Raw genomic sequence first — 17,576 nt, forward strand, 5'->3', positions numbered from 1 at the left:
TGAGCACAAGAAGGTTGCAATGTATATTACAAAGAAACTCCATGTGTTGGTGAGCTTTGTTCAGGCATGAGTTATGATGTTATTGGCCCTGAGTTCAGTGTTAATGAATCAGCAATATAGATTAAGTAAGGTGTCTTTAAACGGAAACACACATACAATAAGATTATGTATTAATCTGTTGATGAAAATGTAAGCAGGGAAAAACAAATGGAACATTAAAATAATTAATTGGGGAGCACCCAGGTGGCTCAGTCAGTTGAGGGTCCAACTCTTGATTTCAGCTCAGGTCATGACCCCAGGGTCATGGGATTGAGCACCACGTTGGGCTTCCTGCTAAGCGTGTAGCCTGCTTGAGATTCTTTCTCTCTCTCTCTCTCTCTCTCACCCCCCCCAACTTATTCTCTCTCTCACTCTCTGAAATAAAGAAAAAGAAAAATATTTTTAAAAAAGAAAATAAAATAATTAATGAATCAGACTTAATCAAAATTAAAAGTTTCTGTTCTCAAATGACATTGGTAAGAAAATGAAAAGGTAAGAGACAGACCAGGACAAAATATTTGTACAATGTATATGTGATAAAGGACTGGTTTCCAAACATATAAAGAACTCTCAAAACTCAATAATAAGAAAAACAACAAACTAATGAAATGGATAAAAGATGTGACTGGACTGTTCACCAAAGAAGAGGCACCACCACCAACCCCCATTTTAAACAATAAATAAATCTTAATTTGCACAGAGCTCCCTATCAGTAGCATCTTCACTGTCCAAATTCCTGAAAGATTAGCCAATATCCTCTTTTTTATTTTTTATTCTAACTCATTTTAGTCTCCTTTCTACCTCCATTTCTTCTCTAAAACTCTTCTCAGGGAAGACTGACTATTGTCAAATCCAACATTTCCTTTTAGTTCTTATCATCTTTAATCTCTGACCATTGGACACTGGCCACACACTCCTTGTATCTCTTCTTCTTGTCCTTTGGTCAAGATTTCTTGGTTCTGTCCACCTGCTCCCTTCCCTTACGATTCTAGATGTGCTAAGTTTTCTTATTCTAATCTCAGTTTTAAAACTGCTGACATGCTGAAATCTTCCAAATTTAGATCTTTAGCTCAAACTTCTCTCCCAAGTTTACCAGTGTCTACGATGGCCTCTAGACAGTTTTCTCTGAATATGTTGTAAGCTCCGCCAAATCAACATGACCAGAATCAAACTCATCACTTCCCTATCACTCCTTTTGTGTGCTCAGTTAATGCCCTTATCTACTGGGTCAGCAAAAATCACCACGAGAGTCATTCTTCATGCTCCTGATTTCTTAGCTCCCAACAAGTGTTGTTTACTGCACAACTGCAGGGGTCGCCATTTTGTCCAATCTGCCTCCACATAGCTCCCAATGCTGTTTCTTCCTCTGAGTTCTTGCTGCCATTGCTTTGCTTTGTGCCCTCACCAGCTTCTGATTTTCAATAACTTAAATGGGCTCTTTATCTTCATTCAATGCTCCACACAATAATTAGAATCACCTTTTTTTTACATTTTTTTTAACGTTTATTTTTTGAGAGACAGAGATGGAGCACGAGCTGGGAGGGGCAGAGAGACAGGGAGTCACAGAATCTGAAGAAGGCTCCAGTCTCTGAGCTGTCAGCAGAGAGCCTGTCACGGGGCTCTAACTCACAAACCACAAGATTAATACCTGAGCCGAAGTGGGACACTTAACCTACTGAGCCACCCAGGCGCCCCTAGAATTATCTCTTTAAAATCCAATCTGATTATGTTATTTCTCTGCTTACCAATCTTTGCTATCTCTGACTGACTTCAAGACAAAGGTTAAACCACTCAGCAGGAATACAAAACCCAGTAATCACATTCTGCCACTGGCCTTAATTTTCTAGCTCAAATCCTATTCCCTTCAACTAGCTTGTCCCAAAACATCTCTATTACTTGCACATTCTGTTCTCATATGTGAAATGTTTTCTCACACCCTTTCCTTCACAGCTTGGCAAATTGTTCCTAATCATTGACATCCAGTTGACAGTCCTTTCTTTTGTGTGGTCTTCAAAGATATTCATTCTTATATTCCAATAATTCTCAACCCTGACTGCTCATTATAATCACTAATCACATGGCGGGGAGGTGTAAAATATTGATGCCCAGCCTTCACCCACAAACATTCTAATCTTCACTGTCTAAAATAAATCTGAGCATAGAAATGTTTTGAATGTTTCCCCAGAGTATTATATTATGCTAGGTACCAAAGATATAAAAATTTAAAAGGCAGGATGGAGTTTCTGGCTTCAAGAAGTTCATTGAAACAAGTAACTTAACTGTCATTTACAATAAAAAGGAATACACAGAGTGAAAAGATACTCAAGTAGAAGCAACCAAGGACATGGGAGGAAAAAGCATGCCATGAAAAGCCCTTGGTGAGGACTTCTATAAGTGTACCAAATATTTGGTAATTTTTTATTTGCCTGTAGAATCCTGTGATAGTTCAAAACAACTGATCTACCATTTAATCACTTTAAACAATACAACAAAAGAGCTGTTCAGTAATTAATCACCATCATATTCTTAATACCCAGAACAATGGCTGACACATATTAGATACCCAAAAATGTTTGTTAAATAAATGAATGGTCAATGGTAGCATTTAAACTTTCTTAAGAAACTGGTTTATAATAAATATCAATGTTAATTGCAAATTAAAGCTAAGCATCGTATTTTTGGTGTCAAAGATTCTGACAGATAGAACCTGTATAGGGGTTCTACTTCTTGGATGAGACAGATCATTTTAAATTAAGCTGAGAAAAAAAAGTACTGACAAAGCAGTTCACTTTCAGTAATCTGGGTTTTCCCAAATAGTGACATTAGAGCCAGTCATTTTGAATTGGACAGTTTGAGTTCAAGAGTCTGAAATGTAGGTCAGGGCTTTGCTGACATTTCCATTTGCCTCATTGCTGAAAATCTGAAGTGATTATTGACAGTGGGGAAAGAGGACATGATGCAGGCAACAAGGTAGCAGCCTGGCTCTGAAGTGGAATTATGTGCTTCAAACAAGTTGAAAGGTAAACAAACCATGATCATCCAAATGCTTAAAAACAGCTATATTTTCTATGGAAATACATGGCACAGGTTGTTTTTCTCTTTCTTTCCTTTAAAAAAATTTTTAATGTTTATTTATTTTTGAGAGAGAGAGAGAGAAAGAGAAGAGAGAGAGAACGAGCTGGAGAGGGGCAGAGAGAAAGGGAGACATAGAATCTGAAGCAGACTCCAGGTTCTGAGCTATCAGCACCAGAGCCCTACGTGGAGCTCCAACCCACGAACTGAGAGATCATGAACTGAGCTGAAGTCGGACGCTAACCAACTGAGCCACTTAGGTGACCCTCTTTCTTTCTTTTTTAATGTATACTTATTTTTGAGAGAAAGAGAGCACACACGAGAACACGAATGGGGGAGAAGCAAAAAGAGAGGGAGAAAGAGAATCCCCAAGCAGGCTCCTTGCTGTCAGCAAAGAACCGATGTGGGGCTCAATCCTAGATCATGACTTGAGCTGAAAGCAAGAGTCAGATACTTAACTGATTGAGCCACCCAGGGGCTCCGGTTGTTTTTTCTTGTAAGTTCTTGCGATATTTTATAGAGTGGTTACAGATGAAAGTTTATACTCAAATGTTGTCTGATACTATATCACTTTAAACAATTATTGTTGTATATATTCTATTGGGGTGAGTAGTTAACTTCTAACCAGGAACATTTTAGATTTTGTTTTGCTTATTATTCATAAAGAGAAGACCTCATATTGCTAGCAAATTATGAAAGGTGTTCCTATATTCATGGGTGTCATGGGGACCCCAGGTTTTAAGAATGTTATCAGATATTTTATGCTATATGATGAGTCATGATTTTGTTTTGCTGTCTTATATGAAAGGCTCAGGTTTTATTAAACATAAAAATAACTGAATAATGTTGGTTATTAAATAATAATGTAAAGTAACATTTAAATAAAAATGTAAGTAACTGAGTAAATAATGCAACTAGTCATAAACTAATGGTAATATTGTTTGGAGTTTATATAATGTGTGTCTTTTGAGCTGTCTACAGAGGAAAGGAATTTTATATAAATTTAATTGGTGATAGCACATATACCTTTGTCTCACTTCATCTTTCTTCATTTTGAATGCCTTTTTCTGGAACTTCTGAACTTTTTGGCTTTTCCTAAGTTTAACTCATCAAAGACTGATATTTCTGGAACTTCTAAGGCATAGAAATCTGGCCAGGAGTGAGAGCAGAGATTTCTGATGAGAGATACTAGATTAGAAGAAAGTGTATTTTATTAAGGGTCAAAATGTCCTAGTAAGGTAAATCATAGTGACTTTTGAAGGGTATAAAAGACCATTCTTTTACTTTACTTTTCCATCTGTATCATACCTCCTTACATACCACTGACTTTTCTTTGCCCTGTTTCCCTCCTCCCTTCCTTTCTCCCTTCCCCTCTTTTCTTCCTTCCTTCCCTCCTCCTTTCTTTTCTTCCTATTGAAATGTTCTCATCAAAGGCAATAATAACTGTTAGGAAAAAATGTAATGCCTTTATTATGGTTATTTTATTAAAATATTATAATTTAAAACTTTTTCATATTTTTTCTAGAGGGCAACAAAGAGCTATTTCCTGCTTTCAGGCATGAATCAGGTCACAATTCAATGGGATGTGGTAATAGCTATTTACATATTCTTCAACTGGTGTCATGGAGGTATAGTATTTTTAGTGCCCATTGCTTTCTTTTATTTAAAAATATGTTGAGTGGTTATTGCTTTCAAGGCACTATTCTAGGGTCTCTGAAGAACCAAAAATTAGATTGGGAAAAACTATATGCACATAAATATTATATGGAATGAAATAAAAGAGTCCAACCGCCCCCCCTAATGGCAGAATTCCTTTCCCTAATAAACAAACCTCTAACTCATATATGCACATTTCTATGAATAAGCATATTATTCTGAGTTGGCGTGTTCTATCTTTGAACTGTTACAATTGTTATATGATAATCCATCAAACATTTGAATTTAATTCAACTCCACAATTTATTTGTTGACAGGCACTATGTGTCAGGCACTGGGCTAACTAAGCCTTTTATTTCTCACAACTTCATGCAATGGTATTGGCTATTATTATTCCTATCTTATAATTCACACAAACATCTGGCATTATTACAGATACAAGCGTAAGCAGCTTTGAGGAATCCAGGAAGGGGATTGTCAGAAATTCAGGCATAATAGCCTTGACATCTGAGAGTTTTTACTGGGGACTTGGTGTCCTGGGCAGGGGGTAGAAATTCATTTAGTGGGAGACAAGCAACACTAAGGTAGGGTTCTAGACCTGGAAGGAAGCTTTGCAAACCATGCAAATTACTCAGAATAGTGACAAAAGCAACAATGTCTTCTGTAGGCTGGAACACAACTATATTGGTAGTTATACCAATATATTGATATATACCTCTATATATTGATATAGGGGTAGCTTTGTCATCAGAACTAGAACCCCTCCAGCAGGATATCAGACACTGCCAGAATCAGGCCAACCACTATCCAAGATTTAGGAGATTGAAATATGCAAAAGATAAGTAGGACTTCTGTTGATACATTCAAGTAATTAATAGAGTGTAGAGAAATAAGTCAGGCTCCTCTGACATGGCATTAGAGACCCTAGAGCTATCCATTAGATATTATTTTATATATTTTGTTCAATCTATGAATAATTTTAATATCATCCAGACTACATTTTTTCCAAATTTTCTATTAACATGGTATGTTCCCCTTTTCAATAGCTCTGCTGAAATAATAATAATAAAGTTTAACATTCCTCTGACCAATCTACTAACCCCATTAAAAAGAGAAATTAACATATAACTTATTCTTACATAATCTATGTTGACTCTCACTGATTACAGATTTTTTTTTTTTAGGTACTGAAAAATCATGGACTTACTAATTCATTCCTGAATGTAGCAAAGCTCGGTGGTCCAAAGTTTCTGGGGTTATTCTTTATTCTGTTTTTGAAAACCAACATTTGTCCAAATCTGAAGTCTTCTGATATTTTTTACATTTTCTGTGTATTCTCAAACACTACTCACAGCAATTTCATGATAGTATTCACATATTTTTTTTAAGGTGCTGGAGATGTAGTTTGTCTAAACCTGAATTGTTGACCTTATTTAAAGTAGTCAGATGTTTCCTTAAAACTTCCTTTTCTTATCTTTGGCTTCAATTTCCCATTAATAGTGATGGAATTATTTTTATCACTATTTTTAACATTTAAATACTTCCTATTTATGCCTAAATGTTCATTATGTAAATGGAAATATTCAATTACATTTATATTATGCAAGTTAATTCTTTAAACATTGTAGTCCATAGCTAAGGACCTTTTAAAATCAAATAATTACCTTGATAAGATTGGTAAGATTCTAGGATGTTTTAATGCAAGTATTTCCACAAAAAGACAATAATAAATTTTCCTTGATGTGAGTTTAATTTAACTGATACTGCATTGCACTGTCATTTGAGTTTATGAAAATGACTTTTAATTATTGCTTGGGGTTATAAAAGTAATACATTCATTATATAATTTTTAAAACACAGAAATATGCAAGTAAAAATGAAAAAAGTAGACTAACACACACAGATTATCATTGTTAAAATCTTAGTGTATTTCTCCTCATTCACTCTATTTACTTCTGGTACTAAACCTATTATTAAGTGTGTTGTTTTGCAAGTTACTTTTTACCAAAATACATTCTGGACATTTTCCTATATTATTCCTATATATTAAATTAATGATGAATTTTAAGTGGTTATCAAGCAATAGATTTTTGTCATTATAAGAGTATGGTTTTACTCATTAAACTCAAAATTTTGTGATAAAAGTAGCCGTTATCTACAGAAGAATGACAGATTGATGGAGTGCCTAGAGAATGGGGTTTGGATTCTGCAATGCTAGGTGTTATTTCTAATCTTACCTTTGAAAAATGGCATAGCCTCATAATGCATCAGTTCTCTACTTTAAATAAGGAGAGCTAATTATATTTGCTCTTTAGACAGAGTAGCTTAAAGGCAGACTCCAGTTTTGTATCCTGTTACTGAGCGTCCACAGAAGCCTGCTAAAAGTACATTATAATAAACTAATCAATGGAAAGATACAGTTGGTCCTAAACTTTTTTCCAATGGAAATCATTTAATTAATAGGAAAAGAATAAAATTTAAATGCAACAGCATATTCATCTGACTCTCTTGCTTTAATGTTTTACATGGAATTTTTTATTTTATCTATTTGTTTCCAGGAATTACAAATATAAACTGCTCTGGCCACATGTGGGTAGAACCAGCCACAGTTTTTAAGATGGGTATGAATGTCTCTATATATTGCCAAGCAGAAATTAAGAACTGCCAACCAAAGAAACTTTATTTTTATAAAAATGGCATCAAAGAAAGATTACGAATCACAAGAATTAATAAAACAACAGCTCGGCTTTGGTATAACAACTTTCTGGAGCCACATGCCTCTATGTACTGCACTGCTGAATGTCCTGGATATTTTCAAGAGACATTGATATGTGGAAAAGACATTTCTTCTGGATGTAAGTGTTGGGGTGCATTCAAAATTCAAATGAAAGCTAATCTAGCAATTAACTAGTCTAAAATCTTGTCTATAAATAGAGGCTAATTAATATAGTTTATTTCTTGTACTAGTTTAATATAAGAATTGCAAACTGAAATGTTTCCGGGGCCAGGTTAGTGAAATAAAGGAGTTAAGGAGGCTGGTGAGATCCATGCAGAGTGAAAAGCACTTAGAGGTCTACTGGGGAATAGCCACTGCCCAGCTCCATCATTTATAAGGATCTGGTTTTCCTAAATCTTTTTTTTTTTTTAATGTCTATTTATTTTTGAGAGAGAAAGACAGACCATGATCAGGGAAGGGGCAGAGAGAGAGGGAGACACAGAATTTGAGGCAGGCTCCAGGCTCTGAACTGTCAGCACAGAGCCTGATGTGGGGCTCGAACTCACAAATGGCGAGATCATGACCTGAGCTGAAATAGGACCCTTACCCGACTGAACCACCCAGGTGCCCCTGAATCTTTGACTCTTTAAGGGAAGACAGACATGTGAATCTTCAGTGTGAACTCTACACTTCTACAGCACTTCTACACTTCTACTCTACACTTCTACACGCTGCAGCAACTTTCAATGTTGCTGATGTATTCAAAAAACAAATTTTCAACACCAGCCTGTCCAAACACAGCATACATGAGGGGCAGCATCCTCTGATTTTTAAGTATTGCTCTTTTCATCTGCTTTACACTTACGTTTTTTGTTGCTTGCTTTCCAAAATAATAGCCTCAACCTTGAAGCAGATTCCATAAAAAAAATTCTGAGACTAAGATTTACAAAACAAAAGCAGTTGCAAATCTAGCTTTGTGTGCCTGCTATACTTACCAGCTGTGTGACTTTGGGCAAGTTAACCAGTCTGAGCCTTGATTCCATGTCTGTAAAATAAGGCTAATTATTCTGGCTGTGGTAAGCAGCAAATTTTAATAAACTACTTAAAAGCATGTTATACATTTTAAAGTGCAACACCATTGTGCAGTGTGGAGTCTTTGTCATGCTCCCTTCCCCACACTTTTGAGAATCCAATCTGAGTTTTTATTTTTCCTCATCTCCAGACTTTAACTTGCAAGAGCAAGACCACCTGGTGTTTACGACTTGCACCTAGAGTGGACAGCTAGGATACAAGAGGCTTCCTTGTTCTGAATAAGGCCATTGTCCTACTTAACTCTGGGCACCTGATCTTGCACGATTTTCAAAAGAAAGAAGAGCTATGGAAGGTAGTAGAGGTGAACTGAGGAAGTAAAATACTAAGTTTTGGGGTCAAACAATAAAGCTAGCAAACTCACACCTTAAATTGATAACACACTAAACATGCCCTAAATTATGGGAATTGAAGCCACACGCAGACATCTTATCTGATATATGAGGGCACCTTAGCTTGTCCACATCCTCAGGAAACATAAACAACACTTAATGCTTAAATATTTTACTATTTATCCTTTGGGGGTGTTGGTGGGGTGTTGAGAGAAGATACAATTTCTTTGGAGGGCAAATAAGCAATTTTCACAGTGATGGGGAAAGGTTAGCTTTTAATTTGAGCCAGAGGAAGAAAGGAGACAAAAGAAGTGTGGCTTCCTTCCGTGGGTTCCAGTTTGGGTGACATATTACCCCCAACAGCTCTGCCCCCAAACACAACCACCAGGCCACGTTTAGGGCCAGGGAATGGCCTGTGCCCCCTTCTAGGACAACCTCATAGAAGAATTTAGATTCTCTGCTGCTGGCTGCTTAAAAAGAACATCACTCTTTCCATTTATTTACTTTGTGAGTTGTAACTTCTTACACAGACCTCTGGTTATGAGAGTGAAATTGTAACTGCCAGGTAAGAATTTACTCTAACTCTTAGACCCAAGAACCCCTGGGTTCTTGAGCTCTGCATTCTTAGCAAGCAAAACTTCCTATTTAAGTAGGTCAAAAAAGGTTTCTGAGGGTTTTTGTGGTACTCTAGAAATTACATTGCTTTCACTGGGTTACTTTGATCACAGAGTATTTGTCCTGTGAGCTTTACTATGTTAACTTACCATCACTGTTTTGAACAAAATGATTACATGTATTTTTTTAGACTAGAAACAAGTCATAAAAGAGAGAGAAAATAAATGAGTCAGTGCTTTTCCTGAAAAGAAATCCAAATATATTTAAAAGCTTCTGTACTTTAATATGTAATTTGTGAAATATAAACATTATCACAATTTCTATTTTTAGCCATAATTTTAAACACTTTCTAGAATTCATCTATGATTAAATGCACACATATTATGGGAAGTTTATCAGATTCACACCAATCATGAGATAAAATACTGTAAGATGTCTTTATTCATTTAAAAATACCACATAAAAAAACATACATGGAACAGTCTGTTTCCACTTAATCATTTATTTAAAAGTTTAAATGTCTTTGACTTCCTTCAATTTTAACCATCTTTTTTTTTTTTTAGATTATTTATATATTGAGAGAGAGAACAAACAGGGAAGGGGTAGATAGGAAGAGAGAGAGAGGGGGATAGAGAGAATCCCAGGCAAGCTCCGTGCTGTCAGCACAGAGCCCTGTCAGAGTGGAGACCGACTCGGGGTTTGATCTCACAAACCATAAGGTCATGACCTGAGCCAAAATCAAGAGCGCCCCAAATTTTAACCATCTTTGATCTCTACTTATTGGGATGAAAGCAGAGTTCTTATCCAACAAAAGTCCCTGAATATTTGTCTTTAACGTTGCTATCTAGTATCATTATTACAGGCACAATTAGGCTGACCTGTGCTCTCCTTGGGTAAGGAATTACAGAGTGATCTTTGCCAGAAGCATTGTGCCTCTGTTCACTGTAAATTCTTCTCATTATCATTTTATTAATCAAGCCAATCAAATTATGAGATTGCTTTACTGAGTGGTTGCTCTGCGCCAAAAATGTGTTAAATGGTAGAAATTCAAAGAAAAGGGACTCTGCCTTTAAGAAACTCTCAGTAGAAAATGATCGTTGGCTAGACTCTGAATTCACGAGAAATCCGGCCTGTGATTAACAAGTGCTCCAATAATAGGGGAGGGATGGGATTGCTAGGAAAAAGCAAAAACATAAGCCTCATACTTACACGAGGGGGTTTTTACCCTTGACATTGGATAAAGGGGCAATGAGATTAATAATAACCCCATCTTATTCTCATAACCATAATCATACTCCCATCTTTACATAGCTTCATATTAACAAATATTCTGTTTATTTGCATATGTGTATATAATCTATTTGATATTTTGCAAAGTTAATTAACCACTAGACATTTACAAACCTGAGCACTCACTTCATATAGAATGCTGTGGAATAACAACCCAAAAGACTGACCGTTGTTTTTTATGATGGCCAAATCAATGATACTCTCTGGCTCATGTCTCAGGAGGAAAAATAACTTCAGCACAAATCACTGTAATCAGTGCAGGACCACAACTCAATCCATGTCCAAAATGACTTAAATTTACCCCCTTTATGACTCAAATAAAAAAATTTCTTTTCCCCTACTTGGAGTCCAGTTTGTCCCCATTGTAATTCAATGCTACAACTCACAAAAATGTTCTAAAGAACTTTAGTATGTTCTTACTGCTTGAAATAGTTTTTTAATTGTAAAATCAAATTGCATACAACGTAGAAAGTTTTTAAAAATTTAGACCAGCACAAAGGAAATACCCATCATCTCTATAATCCCATAATTTCACTACTAGCAATCCCTCTTTAATAATTTTAAATAGATCTTTCAAGCTTCAGTCTCTCTCTTCCCATCTCTTCCCCTCTCTCCTCCTCTGTCTCCCTCTCCCAACCCCTCTCTCTCTGTCTATGCCTTTCTGTCTCTCTCACTACAGTGTTTCACAGCCTGCATTTTTCACTTTATCATATGGCCAGAATTTACTTAATTAAACATATTCCTAGTGCTTTCCGGAGGCCAGATATTTAAACTATCTTCTACAACTTTGTTTTTGGATGTATTTTAGGAGTTTATTATAGTTTATTTAACCCTATTTTGGGGTATTAGGTTGTCTCCAACTTATTCATTATTATAGACAATACTTTAAGAGGGACACACTCTTGGCCAAATATTTTTGTGTATCTTTGAGCATTTCATTAAGGATGCATTCCTAGATGTAAAATTGCTGGGTTGCAAGATATTGCTCTTGCTTTTAAAGATAGTAATATGTAAAGTGCTCTCCATAAAGGTTGTGCCAGTTTGTACTCCCACCAACAGGAGTGTTAGAGGATTTCCCTGAAGTCCATTCCAACACTGTGGATTACCATTTTTTCAAAATCCTTGCCAATTTTATAGGTCTAAATTATATCTATTATTGTTTCAATTTGTAATGAGGAAAACTTTTTCATATATTTATTTTTTGATTTTACAAGTAATATTCTTAGTAGATGATGTGCAGGTGAAGTGTAAGTATATGTTTGTATGTAAGATAAATATTTGGCTATAACTTCAGGTGCATAGATGTCCATATTTTTATTCTTCCTGAGCCCCCATTCTTCCATTTTTCTTGTCATTTGCTGAGTAGTCAAGTTTTGCAAGCAGTATTGTGGGTGTAGGGACAAGCCAAGAGAGCCACACCTGAAAAGTGACTACATGACAAACACTCCGTATTTCCATACTTCTTTTTTTGATCTTGACCTTGGTCATTTATAGTTGGATGATGTAACTGAAAATTGCAGATGTCATTCTATAGTTGTTGGGGTTTCATAGACTTCAGAGACCATTAGGGCTCCAATAATGTCATTGGAATTCTCATCTTTTCCTATCTCTTCATGGGTTTTTTTCCCCCGTGTTGTCTTCTTTTTTTTTTTTTTTTAAGATTGTTTTTCTCCTAATTTTTATTTATTTTTGAGAGGGAGGGAGGGAGGGAGGGGGAGAGAGAGAGAGAGAGAGAGAGAGAGAGAATCCTAAGCAGGCCCTGTGCTGTCAGTGCAGAGCCTGATGCAGGGGTTTGAATTCACAAACTGTGAGATCAAGAGCCTGTCACTTAACTGACTGAGCCTCCCAGACACCCCTATGTTGTCTTCATTCTTAAATCCAAGATGGCCACCAGTGGCTCATGGCTCACATGTTACTCAGAGACAGCAATTTCTAGGGGTAAGAAAATACCTCTTACAATGGCTCTCCAAAAAGCCCCTTGGAGAATGCTGATTGGTTCATCTTAAATCATGTGTTCATTCCAAAGGGAAATACTCTTTAGTCAGCCTCAGTCAAGGATACACTTGTAGGTAAAGCCTAGTGAGTAACAGCCCTTGAGGCAGGAGTGGAGTGGGGATGAGGTTGGGAGTGAGCAAGATTTCAGTTCTCAAAAGGTAAAGAAGCTAACAGATAAAAACTAAACAATATTCTCCATATTATGGTCACTTAGAAAAAGAGCTAAAGGGGATGCAGGGAGGGAAAAAGAGAATGTTGAAATAGAATTCTGTGAATGCCAAAAAAATTTTAATTATTTTAGAGAAAGAGCACATGAGAGGGTGAGATGGGCAGAGGGAGACAGAATCTTTTTTTTTAAGTGTTTATTTATTTTTGATAGAGAGAGATACAGAGTGTGAGTGGAGGAGGGGCAGAGAGAGAGGGAGACACAGATTTGGAAGCAGGCTCCAGGCTCTGAACTGTCAGCACAGAGCCTGATATGGGTCTTAAATACATGAACCGCAAGATCATGACCTGAGCCAAAGTCAGATGCTTAACCCACTGAGCCACCCAGGCATTCCAGGAGAGAGACAGAAACTTAAGCAGCCTCCACATTCAGCACTCAGCACAGAGCCTGACGTAGTACTTGATTCCACAACCCTGGGATCATGACCTGAACCGAAATCAATAGACAGACACTCAACGGACTGAGCCACCCAGGAGCCCCCCAAAAAACGTTTAGTCATTTTTTATTGTGGTAAAATATACATAATATGAAATGTATTTTTTTAACTATTCTTAAGTGTATAGTTCTGAGGCATGAAGTACATTCACACTGTTCTGCAAATCACCATCATTTTCCGTCACTACCATTCATTTCCAGAACTATTTTCATCTTGCAAAACTGAAACTCTGTGCCCATTAAGCAACTCTCATTTTCCCCATCCCCCACCCTGGCAACCATCTACTTCCATCCATGTTGTAGCATGTATCAGAGTTCCCTTCCTTTTTGAGGCTGAGTAATAGTCCATTGTATGTATAAACACTAAACTTTTAAAGTGAGTAGTGGAATAGGTGCCAGAAGAGGAAACAGTCTGATGGGGTGAAAGAAAAAACACTTTTTTGGGATCCTTTCACAAGAGCCAAAGGCAAAGGTTTCAAGGGGAAAGGGACCAAAACAGTAAATGCTGCAGAAGTCAAGTTCAATGGGGATTGCACAGATATTTCGGAATTTGTTAATTAGAAAGTCATTAACGACCTTCACAACAGTGGTTTTGGTGGAATTGTGGGTCTGAATCTTGGTTGTCTGGGGTTCGAGAGCAAATGGGAGATGAAGTAAAAGACCAGTATAATATAGGACCCTTAGTTTAGCTGTTAAAAAAAGGAGATAGTGGTAGCTGAGGAGAGAAAATTTGAGGAGTTGTTTTTTTTTTGATAGGAGAAACTTGATCATATTAGTATCCCCAGAAGAGTGGAGAATATAGTATACAAAGGAGAGTAGCAATGTTTGATGGCAAAGTAGGATGTTAGGTGAGGTGGTAGGGATGGAATGAGGGAAGTATTGAATGCCAGTTGGGCTGGTTTCCTAAATAAAATGGGAACTTTATCAGCTAGCTACTTTATAAAGAACTTTATGTTTGTATGGTGGCTCCTAAGTGATACATTTTGTTGCAGATCCACCAGATGTTCCTGACAAGGTAACCTGTGTCATTTATGAATATTCAGGCAACATGACTTGTACCTGGAATTCTGGGAAGCCCACCTACATAGACACAATGTATGTGGTGTATGTGAAGAGGTAGGTTCCTTCAACAGTTTAACATGAGCAATTCCATTCCATTCCAATGTTCTGCCTCCAGCAGGGATCCAAAAATGAGCCTTAAGCATTAAATGTATGCTGATTATCCCCAATTCCCTAATTATCATCAGTGAAGCTACCTGAACCCTTTTTGGGCCATTAATATTTTCACTCTGTGGGACAATGCGTTCTATAATCTTTCTGCCCTTTAATTCATTGGTACGTAACTGGGGTCAGGGACCTGATGCTGATATAGCACAGAATAGTTTTAAAAGCATCTTTGCTTCAACCCCAGCTCTATCCTCATTCTAGGGTTTAGGCAACTTGCTCAACCTCTCCAAATTGCCTTTCTTTATCTTTAAAATGGATCTAAAAAACAGAGGCTAATGCACAGGTTTATTCTAATTATTTAAGTGGAATTTGGCTTTTAAAGCGTGCAGCACAGAGCCAGGTCCACCATTAGCACTAAATTCATGGACGCTACTAGTTATTAATAATGATCCCCAAATCTTAAATTTGGTGCCTGTACAGGCCAACCCTCTTTTCTGGTTTGCCCCAGACTAAGAGAGTCTCCAGGACATGGGACTTTGAGTTTTAAAACTGAAGTAATAATGGACTGAAAGTGCTAATTTTCTATCTGCAGTCCAGGAGGGCTTTGAGGAAATGCTCTTGTTACATTCTTACCAATAGCCAGATTTCGGGAGCCAAGGTGACCATGCAGCCAAACCTCTTAAGTTTTTATGCTTAAAGATAAATTGTTGATCATAAAATTTGTACTACTTCGTACTAAATTAAATTTGAATGCTTATTCAGAAATTACAAAATAGGAAAAGGTTGATATGAAAAAATCCCTTTCCCCTCCCCAATGTACACAGCTGAAATCTTTCTTTGTTACATTTAAACTATATCCATGTATGCTAGTCTGTTTTTGAATCCTCTGCGATTGTTAAAGATGAAAATGAAATTAATTTTTAAAAAGTTATGGGCAAACAGGGTTAAGTTAGTCACCCATCATGTTTCCCATTTTATTCTTTTTTTTAAAGAATGCCTTCAGTGGTGTATTTGAAGTAAACTTTTTTTTTGTCTGTTTGTGACTCTCAAAAAAACTACTTATTTTTTAAAAAGCATTTATTGGGGGAGCGCCTGGGTGGCTCAGTCAGTTAAGCATCCAACTTCAGCTCAGGTCATGATCTCATGGTTCACAAGTTTGAGCCCTGCATCAGGCTCTGTGCTGACAACTCAGAGCCTAGAGCCTTCTTCAGATTCTGTGTCTCCCTCTGTCTCTGCCGCTCCCCTGCTTGTGCGCTCTCTCTCTCTCTCTCTCTCTCTTAAGAACATTAAAATTTTTTTTAAAAAATAAAATAAAAAGCATTTATGGGGCCTTTACTATTTGCTAAATACTGGGTCAAAACTTTATATGTGCTACTTCATTTAGTATCTTACACAACCTTGTGAGGTAAATATGATTATTTTTCCAGTTTTTGTAGACAAAGTAACTGAGCCTCAGTGGGGTTAGGCAATGCGTCCAGAGCCACACAGCTCCAGAGAGGGAGAGGTGGGATTTGAACTTGGGCTGGCCTGACTACCACTGCTGAAGTGGTGTCGGAACCAGATCACAGGGCATATTTGAGAGATGATAACCAGGTCTCATCACAATAGAACAGAATAATCTTCCAATCTTCTCTCTCTCCAGTGTAACATACTCAGAATAATTTTAATTAAGTAAAACATAAAAAGCAGCACTTCTTCATTCAAGAAATTCTATGTAAAAACCAGGCAGATTTTACGAATACATTGCTAAGTCTGGAGTAATGGGCTCCATGCCACAGGCAAGACGCTCACTCACACCTGTCATTCTGAGCAGGGGTTAGACAGAGGCAATGTATCAAAAGGATGATGGAAACACTGAGTCACCTTATTTAAAGCATAAGCATTCTATGATTTTAGTATATTCACAGAGTTATGCGACCACCACCACAATTTCAGAACATTTTCTTATGCCAAAAGGAAACCGTGTATCCATTAGCAGTCACTCTATTTCCCTCAACTTTCCCATCCCGAGGGATCCTCTGGGGATTTGCCTACTTTGGACACTTCATATAAAAGGAGTCATACAATACGTGGTCTTTCCATGACTGACTGGCTCTTCCACTTATCATAAGCCTTTCAACATTCATCCGTGGTGTAGCATGTATAAGCACTTCATTCCTTTTTATGACCAAATAATGTTCCATATATGAATATATCACATTGACTTTATCCATTCATTGGTTGATGGACATTTGGGTTATTCCTGCTTTTTGATTATTATGAGTAATGCTTCCATGATATTCATGTACAAGATTGTGTGTAGACCTAAGTTTTCATTTCTCTTGAGCATACACTTAGGAATAGAATTGAGAGGTCATATGTTAACTCTGTTTAACCTTTTGAGGAACTGCATACTATTTTCTAAAACAACTGCACTATTTTACATTCACTCTGGGAGTGTATGAGGGTTCCAATTTCTCCACATTCTTGTCAACACTTATTATTTTTCTATTGCTTATTGCCAACCTAGTGGATATGGCTTAATTCATTTAAGTCCCACTTAGTTGCCCTCTCAGGTTCTTGAGAATAAAATTGCACTATAAATTTGGAACAGGCATACCACAATTTGAGAAGATATATTTGTTGAACAAAAACTTGCCAACCACCACCTAATTTCCTAGTTAGTCTCATAAAAATGTTCTCCAAATATTTTGATTATTATAGATTTCTTTTAAAATCTATTAATGCATTCAGTGATATATATTTAAATTATTTACACATGGCTTTTTCTGAGAAACACATCTACCTTACAAAGTGAGAAATACCTAGTAATTATGAGTATTGAGATTGTTCTCAATACTCAAGTTGCCATGAAAATACTAAAAATAGATTTATTAAAGATCATGCTTTTAGAGCTATCCACTGGAAAGAACAGGGGCTTTCGAGTTTTACTTTTGATTTCCAG

General features: G+C 36.8%; 1 protein-coding gene across 1 annotated transcript in view; it reads left to right on the forward strand.

Annotated features, from left to right (window-relative positions):
- Positions 1 to 4,640: 4,640 nt before the first annotated feature.
- IL23R (interleukin 23 receptor) overlaps positions 4,641 to 17,576 on the forward strand; it is a 56,431-nt gene continuing 43,495 nt past the window's right edge. The window contains exons 1-3 of the mRNA XM_025935196.2: positions 4,641 to 4,739; positions 7,326 to 7,622; positions 14,458 to 14,581. Coding sequence (XP_025790981.2) covers positions 4,670 to 4,739; positions 7,326 to 7,622; positions 14,458 to 14,581 — 491 coding nt within the window. The 5' untranslated portion in view covers positions 4,641 to 4,669. The remainder of the gene's footprint in view (positions 4,740 to 7,325; positions 7,623 to 14,457; positions 14,582 to 17,576) is intronic.

The sequence above is a fragment of the Puma concolor genome, chromosome C1, assembly GCF_028749965.1.
Source record: "Puma concolor isolate L17-30 chromosome C1, mPumCon1.1.hap2, whole genome shotgun sequence".
Classification (NCBI taxonomy): Eukaryota; Metazoa; Chordata; class Mammalia; order Carnivora; family Felidae; genus Puma; species Puma concolor.